This window comes from Orcinus orca, chromosome 6, assembly GCF_937001465.1.
Source record: "Orcinus orca chromosome 6, mOrcOrc1.1, whole genome shotgun sequence".
NCBI classification, from domain to species: Eukaryota; Metazoa; Chordata; class Mammalia; order Artiodactyla; family Delphinidae; genus Orcinus; species Orcinus orca.
This window is the reverse complement of record NC_064564.1, coordinates 40,393,981-40,412,279: the sequence shown is the minus strand read 5'-3', so window position 1 is coordinate 40,412,279 and position 18,299 is coordinate 40,393,981. Positions and strand designations below refer to the sequence as shown.

Genomic DNA, 18,299 nt, shown 5'->3' with positions numbered 1-18,299 from the left:
TTTTAATGAGAAAAAACTGACTTCCCTTTTTAATTTAAATAAATGTGTTGATACACCTCACCTTGACAAACATCATGCCTCTGAATAATTCTCAGATAGATCAGGCCTTGAGACTTGCCATAAGTTTATTATGTCTATAAAATAAGGAATCATTGCATATTCCATATACTTTCTGCTTTACTTTAGTGGGACTCTCCCTCGGCGATGATGCATACGGGCCTCTCACTGTTGTGGCCTCGCCCGTTGTGGAGCACAGGCTCCGGACTCGCAGGCTCAGTGGCCATGGCTCACGGGCCCAGCCGCTCCACAGCATGTGGGATCTTCCCAGACCGGGGCACGAACCCGTCTCTCAACCACTGCGCCACCAGGGAAGCCCTGATGCATTTCTTAACAATAATCAGAGATGGAATTAATTTGTTTTAGTGAAAATATAATTCCAGCAGCCCCAATCTATACATATCTGAATTTATTATACTCCACTATATAGCAAAATACTTTTTTTTTAACATCACTCTATGCTTTTAACAAAATTATTTATGAGAAGGGAAAAGCAGTCGGCTCTATTTGTAAATTTCTCTTTGTTTTGTACATCTTATGTTTCATCACTAGGCAATGCACCATAGAAATATTTGGGATGTGTGGGAGGTATGCATTTCTTGTAAAGGGCAGTTGTGAAAAGGGAAGCTGGAAGGGAGAACTGATAGGATATTTCGTATGTCTCCAGGGGCATGTATATATTTTAAGACCATTGTTTTACACGGGATCTTTTATGATCATTAGTAAAATTAGTATATTTCTACTTCATCCCCTCATATCCGTATATCACACAGTTGTTAGCTGATTATTTAGACCTTTAACTTATACGTACTTATTACTTGATTTTTCAGCATCAGATGGTATACTGACACTTAGATATAAAAGAAAAGGAAACCTTCTCCCTCCCCCTTCTAACTTTTAAATATTGTTTATTGTCAGGGTTATAAAATTTATAATATGTACTCTGTAGCTTAATCCCAGTTTTAAAAATTCTTATTCCTGTTGTTAAATGAATTCATTGTTTGTTCCTCATTATTTTACTTCCTTTGGTCTATTAACTGGCTGAAATTGTCCATCAGTAATTTCTCAAGGGATTGCTCCTAGGAGCTGTATTACATTCCGAGTTGTTACGTGTTCAAAGTACTATGTGCTTGTGTATATGGGAGTATACGTGTGTGTTTGCCATTATACTTCAAATGACAGATTTTAACTAGATATAAGATTTCAGGATCATGCTTTCTTTCCTTGAGGATATTATGGGATTACTCTGTTGCCTTGGAGACGTTTGGCTACCCTATTTCTCATCTCTTTCACACTATATAATTGTTTAAGAGGCTGGCATGCTTTCGAAAGAAACACATTATTTTATCAGTAAAATTAAACTGACAATGTAGAGAAAAGGTTTTAAATATCTTGGAAGATTTGTTGAAAAATTGGACCAAAAATGCAGAGTTGTCTTTTTTTTTTTTTTTTTTTTTTTTGCGGTACGCGGGCCTCTCACTGTTGTGGCCTCTCCCGTTGCAGAGCACAGGCTCCGGACGCGCAGGCTCGGCGGCCATGGCTCACGGGCCCAGCCGCTCCGCGGCATGTGGGATCTTCCCGGACCGGGGCACGAACCCGTGTCCCCTGCATCGGCAGGCGGACTCTCAACCACTGCGCCACCAGGGAAGCCCCAGGGTTGTCCTTTAAGTATGATTTTGGTGCTTGTTTTTCAGGACTAGTAGTAACCCTAGAATAGAAGAAGTAGTAGCTCTAAGGTGTTAGTGATTCTTGCTTTTGGAGGTTGAATGTTGAATCAAATGCTTCACATACCGCCACCACACCCACCCTTTGAGAAAACAAGCCTCCTTTTTTTTTTTTTGGTGCGGCTTAAACAACAGAAATTTATTTTTTCACAGTTCTGGACTCTATAAGGTACCGGCAAGGTTGGTTTCTTCTGAGGCTTCTCTCCTCATCTTGTCTTCTCTCTTTGTCTTCACATGGTCTTCCCTCTGTTCATGTCTGTGTCCTAATTGCCTCTTCTTATAAGGACATTAGTTATACTGGATTAAGACCTGTTCTAAGGACCTCATTTTAACTTAATTACCTCTTGAAAGACTCTGTCTCCAAATATAGTCTGAGGTACTGGGGGTTAAAACTTCAGTATAGAATTTGAAGCCTCCCTGTTCTTTAGATGCAAAGCCCCAAACAAGATTTTTCTCATTGCATTCTCGTGCTGCTTGGATGGACAATCTATTACCATTACCCACAGGAATTCAAAATTTTTGCCTTTACTTCTATGTAAATACACACAGACTGTATTTGCCTTGTCTCAGCCTAAAATATTATAAACATTTTTTCTTTTTAAGAAAGGTCTGTTTGGGGAATTCCCTGGTGGTCCAGTGGTTAGGATTTAGTGCTTTCACTGCTGTGGCCCAGGTTCAATCCCTGGTCAGAGAACTAAGATCCCACAAACCATGTGGCATGGCCAAAAAAAAAAGAAAGGCCTGTTTCTCATTTAATCCATTCCTTTCAGGGCAGGGAACTCCTTTCATATTAATCTGCCCTTTAAAACCACCTTAGCCACTTTGGGCACCAGCATCATTTTTTTTCTCTCTGGGCCCTCAGGTCACCTGAGCCCCAATTTAGAAGCACCTGGACTTCACATGAGGGATTGCCTTCCCTGCATTTATGCTTTTTTTATTTAGAGGCTTCACAACCAGAACTTAGTTATCTTCAGATTGCCCCTTTGATCTTCATCCATGGCTCTAAAGGGTATTTGCATTGGAAATCGTTACCTTCTTAGACCTTTTTGTTTCTTTCTTACTTAGTTCCATATAATCATTGGATGGTTCTTCAATGTGTTTCTTGGGGTGGGAGAGTGAATGGAGAGTTTTGGTGTTTGTGGATTTCTAGGGGGGGACATAGAGTGTTTTGCATGCCTTGTGGAACATCATCTGGAACACCTGGTGATGTCCAGAACTCTGAAAAGTCAGGAAGGTACTACCTAATGTGGGACACTTTTCCCTTTCCCATTTGTTTCTGTGTTATTTGTTTTGAGACAAGGGAGCTCCTTAAGGTAGTAAACTGTACATATTTCTCACAGGTTATTTACGGCACTGAAATATCAAGAGGCAAGATATGAGATGCCAGGGATTTTCCTTTATATCCCTTTGCTACTAAATTATCCAGAGTAAGCACTGTCTAACTAAGGGTTCTAAGCTCCATATCCAGTTTATGGCTGTAGCCAAGACAGCAGTGGAGGTGGCAGAAGGTTCAGTTCAGCCTGTTGTAGGGTCTTGACTGCTGAATGGCACTGTTATCTGAAAGTGGTTCCATGTTCACACGTGTTTGGACTCCTCCATGACCACCTGCACTAGTCTTTCATTTAACACCTCAGTGAACATATTCAGAAAATAAAGTTGTACAGGCTTTTGTAACCTGAAGAAGAGTAAGGAATTCCTGTTACCTTTGAGAGCCGAAGTCGATTTATATAACAAGATCTAGTGAGTAGTGAGAGTTGGCTAAAGGGGAAACCAAGAAAAATGTACTATGCTACAACTGTAGGGATCCAGAGTGGCAGCCAGCTAGCTTCCACTAAAAGCTCAGTAGTTCTCCTCTTAGAGGAAGCCAGCATACTTTCTGGAAGAAGAGATCCACAGTCCTATCCTCAGATGTCCAGGATTAAGTTTAGGGGGTGAGAGTTCCTTATGGAATTGGGAAGTTTTGAGGAGTAGGCATTAGTCAGCAAAGAAAGAAGTTGGGAGGATAGGGCCCCCCGATGCTGCTACATGTATGTGATTAGGAGTCCACAACACCATGCCTCTTCTTGGTGAAAGAAAGAAAATGTGCCTTAATCCATGTTCTGTCCAGAACCAAGTGGGAGCTTCCAGGGGGTGGGTGAGGTAGGTGGGTAGGGGGTCTCTCAGACCTTGCAGTAGAATTCACAAGTGCTTTCTCTGAGGCACCAGCCCCAGAACTACCTGCCATACCTGCTGCAGGCTCTTGGATAGGAAAGTGGTCTTTGGTAGGGATTTGCTTTCCTTTGAAGGGTAGATAACAGTGTTTTCTTTGCCACTGTGAAGATGTATCATGGGACCAGATTTATGGATCCACTCCAGAGGCCACACCTTCATGTAGAAGCGTCTCTCAGGAGTAGGGTAGGGTGTTGTTTTCCTATCTAGTATTCTCTATAACCCACTGAAAGGGCAGGGAGCTAGAGACTGCTGCAATGATTGGGTGGCAAAGTAGACAAGGTCATAGGAAATGGCTATGGCTGTGCTGTTCCTAGGGCTCCTGTAAACCCCATTCTGGGCCAGGACTATTTTATTTATTTGCTCCCTTGATGTTTGCATATTGGGTCCCACTGCACTCAGATTGTGAAAATGATATGTATTTTGTGTATTTAAAATTTTTCCTTTTTAAACTAAAATGTGATTTGGTCATTTTGTGTATTTTAATCTGAGACCCTTATTCCTACCATGTGTTCTCAGGGGTATGTCAGTCAACGGTAGCTCCAGGGACTGCACAGCAGGAACTGTTGTATTTGTTAGTTGCTTTATTATTTTTTAAAAAATATTTATTTATTTGGCTGCTCTGGGTCTTGGTTGTGGCACATGGGATCTTCGTTGTGGCATGCAGGATCTTTGGTTGTGGCATGCGAACTCTTAGTTACAGCATGTGGGATCTAGTTCCCTGACCAGGGAGCGAACCCTGGCCCCCTGCATTGGGAGCTGGTAGTCTTAGCCACTGGACCACCAGGAAGTCCCTGTTAGGTGCTTTAGCAGCATAAAGAAAAACTGTTTGTAGTGTGTGGACTCATTAAGCTACCATGTTTTATCTTCCCAGTCATAACAGACTTCTTTACCATGATGTCCTCTTTAAATTTCTCTCCCATCTTGAAAGCATATAATGAGGATTGAGTTTTAATTGGGTGATCTTCTGGTGTTACTGGTCCATCTTTTGAAATAGTGTAAATGAGAGCTTAAAAGAGCCCTTCTAGGTCAACTAGAAGGGTCAGGCAGTGAGCTTTGCTTCTCTGTACGTCACTTTTTAACAAATTAAGGCCTGTAAAATCTAAGAATCTCAATCATTCAAACTCTCTTTCAGTATTTCTATGTATGTTTTAAGAGTCAAGTAAGTTGAAGTTTTAAAGAATGAACCCTTTCTACCTCACACGTTGCCTGGGAGGGTCTGTGTATGCACTGGACGAAAAATGCCCATCTTTAATCCTACAGAATTCCAAACTTTTGCTGCTTGGCTTCTGGGGAGACCCATAAGCCATGTCTTCTTTGTTGAGCTAAGGCCAGTTTCTGCCCTCCCTGCTAAAATTGTACTTGCGGTGACATAGTAGCTAACAGAGAAAGGGCAGACCCATCTCACTGATTACTGTCTGTATGTTGAAAAGGGACAAATACAGTATTACCCATTGGGTCATAGATGTTTAATTATGATCTCTTATCTCCCTTAAATACTTCTTTTTTCTTGTGAAAAAAATACAATAAATGAGAAAGGATTTTAAAATACTTACTGAAACTAACAACTGAAACTAACAACTGAAACTAACCAAATAATAGCAACAACAACAAAAAAAGGTAATTGTTGGAATAGCTTCAGGATTCAATTGTGTTTTGTATGTTCTACATACATTTCATTTTTCCACTCTATAAAAATAGGATTAATAATACTACCTTGCAGAGTTGTTTACCATGCTACAGATGTAACACCTGTGTTAAATTATTTTGGTACAAGTGCCAGACAGTTTAAACTATGTATGATATTGCTTCCCATCCTTTTCCAGTCACGTTACATAGAAAATATGAAATGATAGTATTCGTAGATCACAATGTAGTAAGCTGAAGATGCTCCTTTGGCCAGAAGTTATTGTTCCAGAGGCTCAAGTTGTCCCAGGTCCTACCTACCAATCTGCCTGAGGGAATCACATACAGTTTACCTGTAACCCACTCACAACATACTGGTTGGGAAATTTTGAATAGTATATTGCATATGAATTGCATCAGGAATCTTCATTAGTGTTGGAGTCCTTTGCCAGCACTTGGTGGTATGTCTACTGCTGTGGGTAGGTAGGTTTTTATGAAGGTGTGGCATGGTTGTTGTTTGAAGGTGTACTAGAGGAAGGAGATTAACCCCATCTGAATCAGTGGAATGGATTCCCTGTACAAAAAATGGCTCTACTCTCCAGACAAAGGGAGGAAGTGAAAACGTGCTGGGTTAATAACTATTATCACAGTCAACTACAGTTAGTGCCTGAGGCTTCTGAAAGCATCATGTATTTCAGTTTAGGGAGTGAGTACATGGTATTAGAAGTGAGTTTCTTATGATAGAACTAGATGATTCACCATTTTAAAAAATTATACTTCCCAATATGGCATTTTAATAATAAACACAAGATATAAGAAAATCAACCTGGTGAAACCACTCCTGGGAAAAATTTCCTAATTCAGTTAATATAATTCATCTAGACCTGTGTTGTCCAGTATGATAGCCACTGACTACATGTGGCTATTTAAACTTAATTAAAATTAGTACTAAAAACCTCATTTCTTCAGTTGCATAATCTACTTTTCAAAGTGCTCAGTGGCCACATGTGGCTAGCGGTTACCATATTGGATAACACACAGATTATACATTTCCATCATCACAGAAAGTTGTAAAGAAATGCTGATCTGGACCATTAAACTGTACCACAGTTTGTCCTTATCCTGCTTATCTTTCTATCAGGTTTTGTATATGTTTTCTTCTGAAGCAATCCTTACGGAATTTTTCTTTCGCTTCTAGGATATTGTCAGTCCATTTTGCATTTTTGGCAATGATGAGTTTCTTTAAATTTTCTTAGTGTAATTACTGAAGAAGTCCAGAAGGATGGAAGTGGGGGTACAGGGAGTTATTCTTACCCTAATAGAAAGGTGGGAAGTGTATATGTGGTAAATGAATTTGAACTAGATGGGAAAGTTTTCTTTGAAAGTGCCTTTGTCGTAATCTTGTATAATCACATAACAGAAACTCTCTACCCTTTTTAGGAAAAGGTTTCATCAAATCAAACATCTAATTGCCTGGTTCCCTCCCTTTATTTTTTGCTTGGGGCCAGGAGCAAAAGGCTATTTTGCAACAACAAAATCTATAACCTCGCACCAATGAGAAAAGGTAGAGAAATTTAATTTTTCCTCCCATGTTTCTCCTTACCTACGTGCACATAGCTTTTAGGGGAGAAAAAAGCCTGGGAACTATTTCAAACATTTTTGGAGCTTATTGAGCTTATTTTATTTCACAGAAACTTTATTCCCTGTGATTAAGGTGTCTAGTTTTTATCTGTGGATGAAAATTTCCCACAAGATTTCTGAGCCCTGCGAGATCAGGGATGGCAACTAACTCTCTCACTATTGTACATCCAACATCTCACTAGATGCCTCTGGCACAATAGTAAGGGTTTAGTAAATATTTTTTGAATCAAGATTTCTGTTATTCAGAGACTAGTTCTTCCATGTCAAGGCTATTGCTTTTTCTCCATTCACCTGCTTAACTCTTATCTTGCTTCCCTTAGAAGTATGGAAAAGAAATACATTTGTATGTGATATTGGTTTTCAGATCTTCTAAGCAGCCATGGTATGAATTAGATATATGGAGTAGCATCATTTTTACCCTTTTCCACAAAAAGATTGCCTTCAAGCTAAATGTTTTTTGCTCCTGCTTTTTCCTATTGCACTTAACTTGTTAATTTTTTAAATGTTATTTGAAAAGCTTCCAGACCTCCAATTTTTGTAGATTGGAACATGTTGCCAGTTAAGACAGTGCCTTCTACAGAGTTCATATTTTGCCCTGCAACCTAACTTTTATGCTAAACTCAGATTCCCTCTGCTTTGTCTCCCAGGTAGCAGCTTGTTCCTAGCCTAGCCAGATGAGTACTGAAAACAAAATTTTGATACTCTATTTCCATTTCCCTAAAGTCTCAAATATAGTCTTAAATTTAAAACAAAATACTATTGAATACTGTGAATATGAATATTCATAGCTGACCCTTTTTTCCTGTTTCTAGGACTATCCTGTTAAGTGTAATCTCATTGCTTAATGAGCCCAACACCTTCTCCCCAGCCAATGTGGATGCCTCGGTTATGTTCAGGAAATGGAGGGACAGTAAAGGAAAAGACAAAGAATATGCTGAAATCATTAGGTAAGGTGTTTTGTTTTGTCTTCTGTTTGATTACTTCAAGTCTTCATACAGAACCAAAGTATATCCTAGAACCAAGGGTTTAAATTGAACTTAAATATCCACTCCACTTCTGTCAGTTAGATTTATTGTTTGGGAAGAGGTTTCTGCCTGAGCCTAATGAGTTTGGCTTTTGAGACAGCAGATATGATTTCCCAGGACACAGAACTTCCAGGTTCTAAACTAGTCACGTTTGCAAACTCTTCCTCCTGATCATTTTAGGGACACTGTTCTGGGTTTTGAACATGTCCTTTAAATGTATCAAACACCCAGTGTATTCCAGACATTCCAGGTATTTTTGTTTTCAAATTTTTTATTAATGAAACCTTATATGGCCTTTCTGACCATAGCAGCAAGTATCTTCTAGGAATCCCCATTATCAGCAACTCTAGTATATGGTCTAACAGAGCCCTAGAATAAGAATCAGGAGACTGAATAAGAATAAGGAGTAGATTCTTATTCTACTTCTAACAGAGTAGCTCTGCCACTGTCATGTGACCTTTTATCAGTTAACTTTTGGGGGTTTTTAATATTTCCATCTGTTAAAAAAAAAAAGGTATTAGGCTCAACCATTCATCTCTCAAATTATATCCTACATAGGATATAAGATTTTCCTAACAGTACTTAGTGATTGGTAGAGCCCCAAGGACAGTTGCAGCACATTCTGTGACTTTTCAAAGTCCCTCTCTATAAATCTAGTTGGCATTATACCATGTGATATGGAAAAAAAATGCATGTCATCTGACAGCTGAATAAGTTTTCTGCCCACCGTAATCAGCTTCTTAGACCCTCTCCCTAATCCAGAGTCATTTAATGAAATTACAAGGATAGAATCTGGGCATCTGTATTTTGTTTTTACCAAGCCACTTAGGTGACTGGTATATACCAAAGATTGAAGATAACTAGTGTAAATAGTAAAGACCTGTAGAAGTTTAGAGTGAGAGTGGACTGAGGATTGGAAAATGGGAATGCTTCATAAAATAGTCAGGACTGGAGCCTGATGTTCAAGGAAAGGGAGGGTGTAAGGCATAGTCTTTCTCCTTAGAGAGCTCATACTTTTGTTTGTAAACAAAGAAATGAACATGTAATATGATAAGTGCAACTGTAGAAGCATAAACAAAATACAGTGGAAGGAACATATAATATGGTTCCTAGGAGAGATAATGCTTCATAACCAAGAATTTTTCAGGGAGAGAGAAACATGCTTGCTAAAACACGGGTGTATAATAACAGCATGACACATCAAGAGAATTGTAAATTCTGATTTGAGAAGTAATGGGAAATTAAGAAATGCATCAGGTCTTAAAAGACACTGAAGTCATAGGGTGGGTTTGGTCCTTAATCTTAGAGGTGTTGGAGTGTCACTTAAAGATTTTGTGTGAAAGGATAATCCTATTTGAGTTCCAAAAGAACACAACTGACCAGGATACCGGCTGAGGTTTGAGGAGGCTGAGATGAAGACTAAACTGACGTAGTAACAATCAAGAATGAGAAAACAGATTTGAAAACATTTAAGACTTTGGAGTAGTAAGAGTTATAATTTTAGGAACTGAATACTCCATGGAGGTGGACAATGACAAATGCAGACTTCCGGAGTTAGGATTCCTATGGAACGTCAGGACGGAGACATCCAGTTGCTCATATAAGGGTACAGAGCTCAGAAGAAAAGTTTAGGCTGGACCCTGATGATTTGAGAGCTGTCAGCATGAAGGGTTAGAACCATGGGAATGGACAAGATGGTTCAAGGAGAAAGCTGTGAGAAGAGAGATTCAAGCCTGAAAGCCTCAGCAGCATCAGGATGTAAGGCAACAGGATCCACCAAGAGAGGTCTAATTAAAAGGGAGAATAGTGGTTGTGTTTTTGTGGGGCTTTTTAAAGTACTTTATTTATTTGGCTGCGCCGGGTCTTAGTTGCGGCATGTGGGTTTTTTTTTTTTTAATTTTTTTAAGCTGCGGCATGCGGGATCTTTAGTTGCGGCATGCGAACTCTTAGTTGTGGCATGCGGGATCTAGTTCCCTGACCAGGGATCGAACCCGGGCCCCCTGCATTGGGAGCACAGAGTCTTAGCCACTGGACCACCAGGGAAGTCCTGAGAATAGTGGTTTGATGTTTTTAAGTTCAGTTTTTCTAGTCCCTTGAGGGGTCGAATTTTCATACTTGTTGAAGGAAACATTAACCTTCATGCGTTCATACAGTCAGTATTTGTTTCACAGCTGTATGTGCCCAGGCGGTGTTCTAAGCACTGGGGAAATAGAATTAACTAAGATAGACAAGGTCTCTGCTCACATTCAGGGGCGCAAGGAGAACAACGGAAAAATGAACAAATGAGGAAGATGAGTAGGATAAGATGAAGGAATTACAAGATGGCTGCTTTAAGTTGGATTGTCCGAATAGGCCTCCTCTAAGGTGACATATAAGTTCATATCTGAGTGACAAGAAGCAGTCAACCGTATGTAGGGCAGAAGAGCAACTGGTCCTCACAGAAAAATCAACTAGGTATGTTTGCAGGTACTAAAAAACCCCCCGAGTGGCCTGAATGTTTTGGAATTGGAGAAAGTAATGGGTGGCGAGAATGAAGCGATAGGCAGGTGGATCATGCAAGACTTTGGAATCCAACATAAGATATTTGGATTTTTCTCTAAGTAGGAGGACTATTGAGTTGATGGGACTGCATTCCGAGTTTAGTGCGGGAAGACAAGGCGGAAAACCTGAGGTGATTTCTGGCCAACCAGCATGTGAGGTGCATGGCTTTAAATGCCCTTCAGAAGGGTCTTTTTTTTTTTTTTTTTTTGCGGTACGCGGGCCTCTCACTGTTGTGGCCTCTCCCGTTGCGGAGCACAGGCTCCGGACGCGCAGGCCCAGCGGCCATGGCTCGCGGGCCCAGCCGCTCCGCGGCATGTGGGATCTTCCCGGACCGGGGCACGAACCCGCGTCCCCTGCATCGGCAGGCGGACTCTCAACCACTGCGCCACCAGGGAAGCCCTCAGAAGGGTCATTTTTAAGTGTCCTTCAGAATGGTACCTGATGGGCTAGAACCTTTGGTGTAGTAGAGGGTATCTTATCAAAGATGCTTTCAGGTAGGTAGGTACTAAAGTTCAGAAACCAGTAAGGAATTTTGGATTGTTTAGGCCAATTATAAATCCATCTTCCAGAGACTTATATAAACTATCCTCCCTTCAGGAAACAGGTGTCAGCCACTAAAGCCGAAGCAGAAAAGGATGGAGTGAAGGTCCCCACGACCCTGGCGGAATACTGCATCAAAACTAAAGTGCCTTCCAATGACAACAGCTCAGATTTGCTTTATGACGACTTGTACGACGACGACATTGATGATGAAGATGAGGAGGAGGAAGATGCCGACTGTTATGACGATGATGATTCTGGGAATGAGGAGTCGTGACGTGCTCCTTCGAGGCCCCTGTACTGCCCTGCCGTCTCAGGCCAAAGGGAGGGGAGCAAGTGGGGACCTAGCAGTGGCCCCTCAGCAAAAACCTATCATGGGGGTGGGGAAAACAAACGGCTCCTGGTGACTCCCCTTATGGATCTCAGTTTGCTCCTTTTTATGGACCTCTTAACGGAGAGAAACTAATCCTCCACAGAATGTCTGAATTCTTGCATTCTTTACCCTTCCATCACTGTATTGATTCTTTTTTTTTTTTTCTTTAAACTCAAACTCCCACCTCACTTCGTCTCTGCAAAGTGTTCACAGCAAAACACGTTTGGTCTGTTTTTAGATTCTTGAAGAATTAGTCTTTCATCAAGACGTTTAATGTGTTTAAAGCTGGGAACCCATCGGGAGTTCACAAGTGCTGCATATGCTGGGTAGCAAAAGAAAAAAAAAACCGTAAAAGCCCCACAAAACGTTTCTTAACAAAGCAAATTTGCCAAGTTTTAGCTGCTCATTTACCTTAGTGTGTGTGCATTCGTTCAGCCCCGTGGTGGTGAATTTTCTTTCCCTTCTTAAGGCTGGGGTACAGCAGGCGTCAGGGACTTTGTTCTGAACCTGTTGAAACGTGTTCCTAAGGGCACAGGGCCCTTCAGCCTAACACAGAGGCCTCAGCTACTCTGAGAGATCAGATTTTGTTTTTCGAAATCGATTGGGATCTAAAGCCTGAAATAAATATTCATACTTTACATAGAACTGATTGCTATTTATTTTGAAGGCAGAGTTATTTTTTTCCCCCAGGGAGTGGGGAGAGAGTGGGGATTAGTGTGTGTGTGTGTGTGTGTGTGTGTGGAGTCTTAGTGACGGGAACGAAGAGTTAAAATCACTATGCTGGTTTTGGTTGATGCTGCTGGGGGAAAAAGTCAAACTACTGGGGACCACTGTTGGGAGAGAAAACATCTGTTTTATATATTTAACATGGCCTTTCCCTGAAAGATACACTCTCACCATGAGGATTTTTTTTAAGTAGCGAGTTTTAATTACTTAGTATTAATACTAGGTGCATGTGTTAAGATTTTGGTTTTCATTGAGCTGCTTATACTGATAGTGGTAACTGTGGATATATGTGAGACATGCGTGACCGGTTCCCGCTTTTCTCACTGGATGTGACCTGGACTTTTCTCTCCTTTCAATGTGCTCGGGCTATGGAGTGCAAGCGGAAGTTGTGCATGGAGCTTTCCCCTGAGCTTCTTTGACTCTTCTGGCAGAGCCAAGGGAGTTGGCTGCAAGCAGTGTCTGGGCAACGCTAGATCTTCCTGCCACGCAATTGCTGCAGCCTTGATTTCCCCGGTGTCGATCGTGTGTTACTTCAATCAATACCGAGTTCCATCAGCCTTCACCAACCAGGGACTTCTTCAGTACTTGGCAATGATTTTTGTTTCTTATGGGGGCGGGTCAGTTCACAGGAGGGCAGTGTTCTTTCAGTGGGGAAAATACCGCTATGAACCTACTTCAGATCCCTGCGCGCTAGCGTTCAACTCCTTTTCTTCAGATCGTATAGCTCAGAAAGAACGAAAGGGTTGATGAGGGACAGAGGTAGGATGGACCCTAGGACACAGTCTGTGATACTTAGGTCCTTAGTTCCTCCTTCCTTTCTGATCTCAGGGTTTTCATTCGCTCTTCAAACTCTCCAAACATTTGCCAACTAATTCCCAGCAGCCTTCTCTGGAATCTAGTCTTAAAAAAGTGGGAATGTTGAACGTGCTAAGGTTCACATGGGACACTGTTGAGCCTGGTCCCAGAATCTGTCCAAACTCCATGGCCTACTTGCACCCCTGAGTCAAGCGACTCCAGTCAGATTCAGAGAACAGAGCAGCTCTCCTGTGACAAAACACCGAGTGCAAACTCTCATAGAAGGACGTTGAAACTAGTTTTTTGCCCCACACATACTCATAATGCTCTGATCACCCCCTATCAATCACTCCGCACTCCCAAAACACACACGCGTGCGCCGCGTGCTTGGTCTTACGCTCTCTCGGAGCCCTAAAACTAAGCCTTTTCTCTTCCTGCCAAAGCGTCTCTCCCCCAGGGCAGGCCAGACTCCTTGGCACTGTGGGAGGTGCTGTGCTGCTCAGCCCTGTCGCACAGGCCCTGCTGGCCTCTGTTTTACGTTGACTCAGAGAGCCAGGTGGAGGTTGTACCTCTCAGCCTTTGGGGTGTTACTCTTCAGAGCTGGGTTTGCCTCTGATGAGAGTAGTCGTCAGTTCCAGAAAAGACTGGGGTGTGCTGATTTGCTAGGAGGTGGGACATTCTGATAGGTCAGACTGACTTGTAAAACCCAGGTGCTGGTTCCAGAGCTCTGTCCTGCGAACACATACTATGGCAAAAGAAAACTGAAGCACGTAACTTCTTTCGGGAGTGGAGATCTCAGGCTTAGGCCACAACCTTGTGAGTACAGTTGTGCTGATTATTTGGTGTAACATGAATTCAGGATCCATCCTGCATTTTTAGGTTCCTTTCGATTCTAGTGGAGGCCTCTGGACGCTCTTCAGGTCTGTGTATTTTGAGGCTGGGTGGAGAACGTACATTATGATTCCGTTGTTGCTTCTCGCAGTCTTCCCCTTTCATTTCACATCATTCCAGAGTTCTTTTTTCTATTAGCCAAGCTTTTTTGTAGTCCCTTCTTTCCTCTTCCCTGGTAATTATTTGCTTCTTTATTTGCTGGTTTCCTTATGTTTGGAAAATACATAGTAAGCGATTGAAGGGGAAAATGTGTAGTTCTCCACTGAAAATTAACTCTCTACCCTCCCATCCTGATTTTTAAAAAGGTTTACATTTACAAAGATTCAGATGCAATTTTCAACTATTCTGAAACCAGCAGGACACACCTGACTTTAATAGTTTTCTTAGCTGAAATTGTAGATGTTTTTCTTTAACTTATGAGAAAAGATTATCTGATGCATTTTGTGTTCAATTTCCCCTTTAGTGGTTTATTTTTTGTCTTTTTCTGCCCATCTGTCTACTAATAAAATGTGAAATAAAATATACCTGTATTGCTACTTCCCCATGGGATGACCCTCTTCTTTTTTTGTGTATTAAAATTAAAAGGTGGTCTTAATACTTGCTCTGTTCCCTTGCAGATTATGCACAGGAGTCAGCTGAAAAACTAAAACAAAAACCAAATCTTGCTCACCTGCCTTTTGACAGTCTGCTCAACTCACCTCCTTGCAGAATAAATATCCCCAAATCCTTACCAGCTTTTAAGAAAGGTTATTAAAGACAAAGCCATTTGTTAACCTTAATTCTGAAATAGGGCGCAAGCTGCCAGTACAAGTAGGTCGGTGAAGTGATGGAGGAGTGCTCCACTGCCCTCCTTATGCAAGTTTTTTGTTTTCATTGTCACTTGTCAACTTCCCGCTGCTAAAAGAAGGGATCAGAAAGCAATAGATCACATAATTTAGTAAGTTTCAGTTGTGGACACTTTTTTTTTTTTAAGCCAGCAGTGCTTGACCTATCTGATGAATGACCATTGATTTTGGAGGTCAAAAACAGACAAGGTAAAGACTGTACCCCCTGGGCTGGTTCTGGCACGCTGACTTGAAACGGGATGCTATAATGCCTCGGGCAACACCTCAAGGCCTTGAGCCAGCTGCCAGGCTGGAATACAGCTGCGCCTCAGACAAGCAAGGAGATCTGCCTCCTGGCGGAGACATGGATAGTTTTACGGCCCCAGTTCCTTCTGGACTGGTGGCCTGGAATCAGGAGGGAGGAGCTTAAGAGAAGTCAGAATCCTGGCCCCAGGTGAATGGTTCCTTGGGACTTTCTGGAGCAGATATTTAGCCCAGGACCCACTTACCTACTTCACACCACCCTGGCTCACTAGTCATCTGTCCCGCCACAGTCCTCGACGGTCAATCAAGATTGCATTTGGTTGATGAAGAGCAAAGGGCAGAGAGGTTTAGCTGTGCAAACTTAGGCCTGGAACTGTATTCTCAGAGTTCTTACCTTTGTTCCTTTGGAAAAGAAATTACCCTACCGTAATATCCTGTTGACAAGACCCTTTTAGAGACCGCCTTGTCCCCTAAGTCTGTTACAGAGTTGCAAGAAAAACAAAGGTAACCGTTGATAAGCACTGCCTGTCAGGAGGGTTAGCTACCTTGTCAGCTGCGTCCTTTACCTTTTCCCTCCCTGAATGCTGATTGTTTTGGGACAAGAGAAGGGCCCAGCAAAGCAAGGAATACCCACTGAAGCCCTAACACCCTGTTATCAGAAGCCTGTGACCACGGGAGCTCTACTTCAGCCCTGTGAAGTCCAGGGTCCCTGGAACCATAATGAAGATGGTCTCTGCCCTGAGCTCTCCCTGAGTCACACCACACAGAGAAAGTATGCTCTCAGAACTTTATTAGGTGGAGTTTGGGCAAAAGAGAAAACCTCTGAAACAGTCGCCCACCTGGTTCAGGACGACTGGAATAGAGGAGCCTTTGCTTGGAGACATGTTGTCACTGAGATGACGGCATATCTTTGATTTTTTTTTTTTTTAAAGGGGAGCTGACTGGCTGAGTATCTCTGAGCGCAAATTCAGATTATTTTAAAAATGGTCAGCCAGAGGAAGGCAAGTCTCTGGGGACAAGACCAGATCAGAAGCCGAAGCCCCAGCTCTCTGTGGAGACAAACAGGTGCCACCTCTAAGGGGGGGGGGGGGGGGCGCGGGGCAGGGCTATCTCTCTGCCATTCCCAGATCAAGGTTTGGAGGGAGGGGAACATGACAGATGACAAAAGGACCAGTTTCTCAAAAAGCAAGGGATAAAGTAATTACACAGGGACGAAAACTCAAAGAATGGTTTACAAGGGAGGGAGAAGGGAGGGAGATGAGCCGTGATTCTTCATTGGTACCTGACCCCAGTCCCCAAACTGCCTCCAGCCAGCCCTTCCAGACGCTGCCCACCGGGGGGCTCTGTAGAAGGCCTGAAGGCAGAAGGGGGGAAGGGGGCTGCTGCTGCTACAGCAGGAAGGGGCTTGAGTGGGGAGAGGAGCAGCTGCTCCCCCCTCCCCCAAGCCTTCTACCACATTTACAAATACATACATAAATACATTACATACAACAGGGAGTCTGGGAGGCAGGCTCCCCATAGAGGCTCGGCTGACACGTCTCAGAAACTCTGGGGAGGGTGCCGGGCTCTGTGCGCTCTCCTGCCCGGGGTAGGCCCCGCCCTGGCCCCCCAGCTCTTCAGGGTTCAGTTTGTCCAGTATGGAGAGTTGCCGTAGGCAGGTTTGGAGGCTTGTGCCTTGGGCTGCAGGGAGCTGGGCTGGCTGCGCTGACCCGCGCCGCTCTGAGGAGGAGGAGAGAAGGCTGTCAAGGCTGCAGCGGAGCCCCCAGCCCAGGGCAGGATGGCCGCCTGCTCCACCGGGCTCACCTGAGCGTCCTGCGGGAGGTGGTGGTGCAGCAGCTGTGAGTGAGGCTGCTGGTGGGCGGGCAGGACGTGCACGAGCGGTGAGGGCGCGTAACCGGGGCCCAGGGGCCCAGGGGAGCCCAAGGCCGAGGGCAGGCTGAACGGTGGTGGGGTCCCTGCATGAAATCCCTGCCTGTCGAAAGTCTGCAGGGCAGAGAGACGACAGTGAGGCTCGCTTGGCAGCACTCTGCCAGCCCTCCCGCCAGTGCCGGCCCTCCCTCACCTGAGTCTTGCTGTAGACGGACCCAGTCACGTCAGGGAGGCCGGGGCCGCTCGAAGACGCCGACACTCCTAGAAGGAAAAGCGGCTGTTCCCACATCAGCTGGCCCCAGCGCCAGCCTCCCCCCGCTCCAGGGGCCCTCTGGGGCAGCCTCGCCTGAGAAGGAGTCAGGGGAGGAGACGACTGCTCTGGGCCGCAATCCTGGAAAGGCCTACCTTTGCCAGGCCCAGAACCTGCAGACTTGCTCTGTGCCTGCGATGATCCACCATAGCCACCCTTGGTGTAGTCTCCCGCCGCCGCCCCCTGGCTCACGTCATCGTAACCTAGCACGGCAGGGGACAAGAGGCACGTGTGAGCTAGGTGAGCCTGTCCTTCCCGTGCCTCTCCGTGGCGGAAGCACCCCTCACCTGCGCTGTAGCTGTGCTGGCCATAGCCACTGGCCTGCTGGAAAGGGGTGGTGGGGCTGCTGAGGCTCACACCGTGCTGCTTGGCTGAGGCCGGGGGGACCTGGTGGCAGGCAAGCAGGAGAGGCATTAGTAGGGGGACAGAGCTGGGGGAGCAGGTCACCCCGGCTTAGCCTCAGGCAGTTCGTGGCACAACCACTAGGGAGGTGTCTTCAGTAGCACAACACGCTAGATCTCAAAACAGATGGGAAAGGAACCTCGCCCTCAAGCCGGACTCATTCCTCAAGGCCAGGTGACACTCTGAGTGGGGACCTGTCCCTCCCTCCCTGCTTCCGTTCCCTGGAGCTGGAGTAACACCCCCCTGAATACTCACAAACACGGTGGGCCCATACTGGAAGGCACTGGGTACGCCTGTATAGTAGGGGAGGCCAGTGTAGCTGTAGCCAGGTGGCAGGGCAGGGTTCAGAAAGGGCTGCTGGGCTGTGTGGTGGGCCTGGGACTGGCTCTGCTGGGGCTGAGCCAGGGTGGTGGCAGGTGCAGGGGACGCAGAGTCTCCTCGGCCAAACTTTGTGACATCACCTGGGAGAAACGGGGCACTGAA

The 18,299-nt window shown here is 44.2% G+C and overlaps 2 protein-coding genes across 5 annotated transcripts in view; one reads left to right on the top strand and one right to left on the bottom strand.

Moving 5' to 3' along the window:
• Positions 1 to 14,687, top strand: part of UBE2R2 (ubiquitin conjugating enzyme E2 R2) — a 94,405-nt gene extending 79,718 nt beyond the window's left edge. Inside the window, exons 4-5 of the mRNA XM_004275089.4 lie at positions 8,069 to 8,203; positions 11,420 to 14,687. Coding sequence (XP_004275137.1) covers positions 8,069 to 8,203; positions 11,420 to 11,639 — 355 coding nt within the window. The 3' untranslated portion in view covers positions 11,640 to 14,687. The remainder of the gene's footprint in view (positions 1 to 8,068; positions 8,204 to 11,419) is intronic.
• Positions 11,884 to 18,299, bottom strand: part of UBAP2 (ubiquitin associated protein 2) — an 84,718-nt gene continuing 78,302 nt past the window's right edge. For 2 of the 4 annotated variants that reach the window (XM_004275091.4, XM_033437782.2), the window contains exons 23-28: positions 18,072 to 18,277; positions 17,702 to 17,801; positions 17,510 to 17,617; positions 17,298 to 17,365; positions 17,039 to 17,218; positions 16,741 to 16,954 (exon numbers count right to left, since the gene is read on the bottom strand). In XM_004275091.4, coding sequence (XP_004275139.1) covers positions 16,859 to 16,954; positions 17,039 to 17,218; positions 17,298 to 17,365; positions 17,510 to 17,617; positions 17,702 to 17,801; positions 18,072 to 18,277 — 758 coding nt within the window. In that variant the 3' untranslated portion in view covers positions 16,741 to 16,858. Of the gene's footprint in view, positions 16,955 to 17,038; positions 17,219 to 17,297; positions 17,366 to 17,509; positions 17,618 to 17,701; positions 17,802 to 18,071; positions 18,278 to 18,299 lie in introns of all 4 variants that reach the window. The other 2 variants (XM_004275090.4, XM_033437783.2) reach the window with 2 other exon arrangements.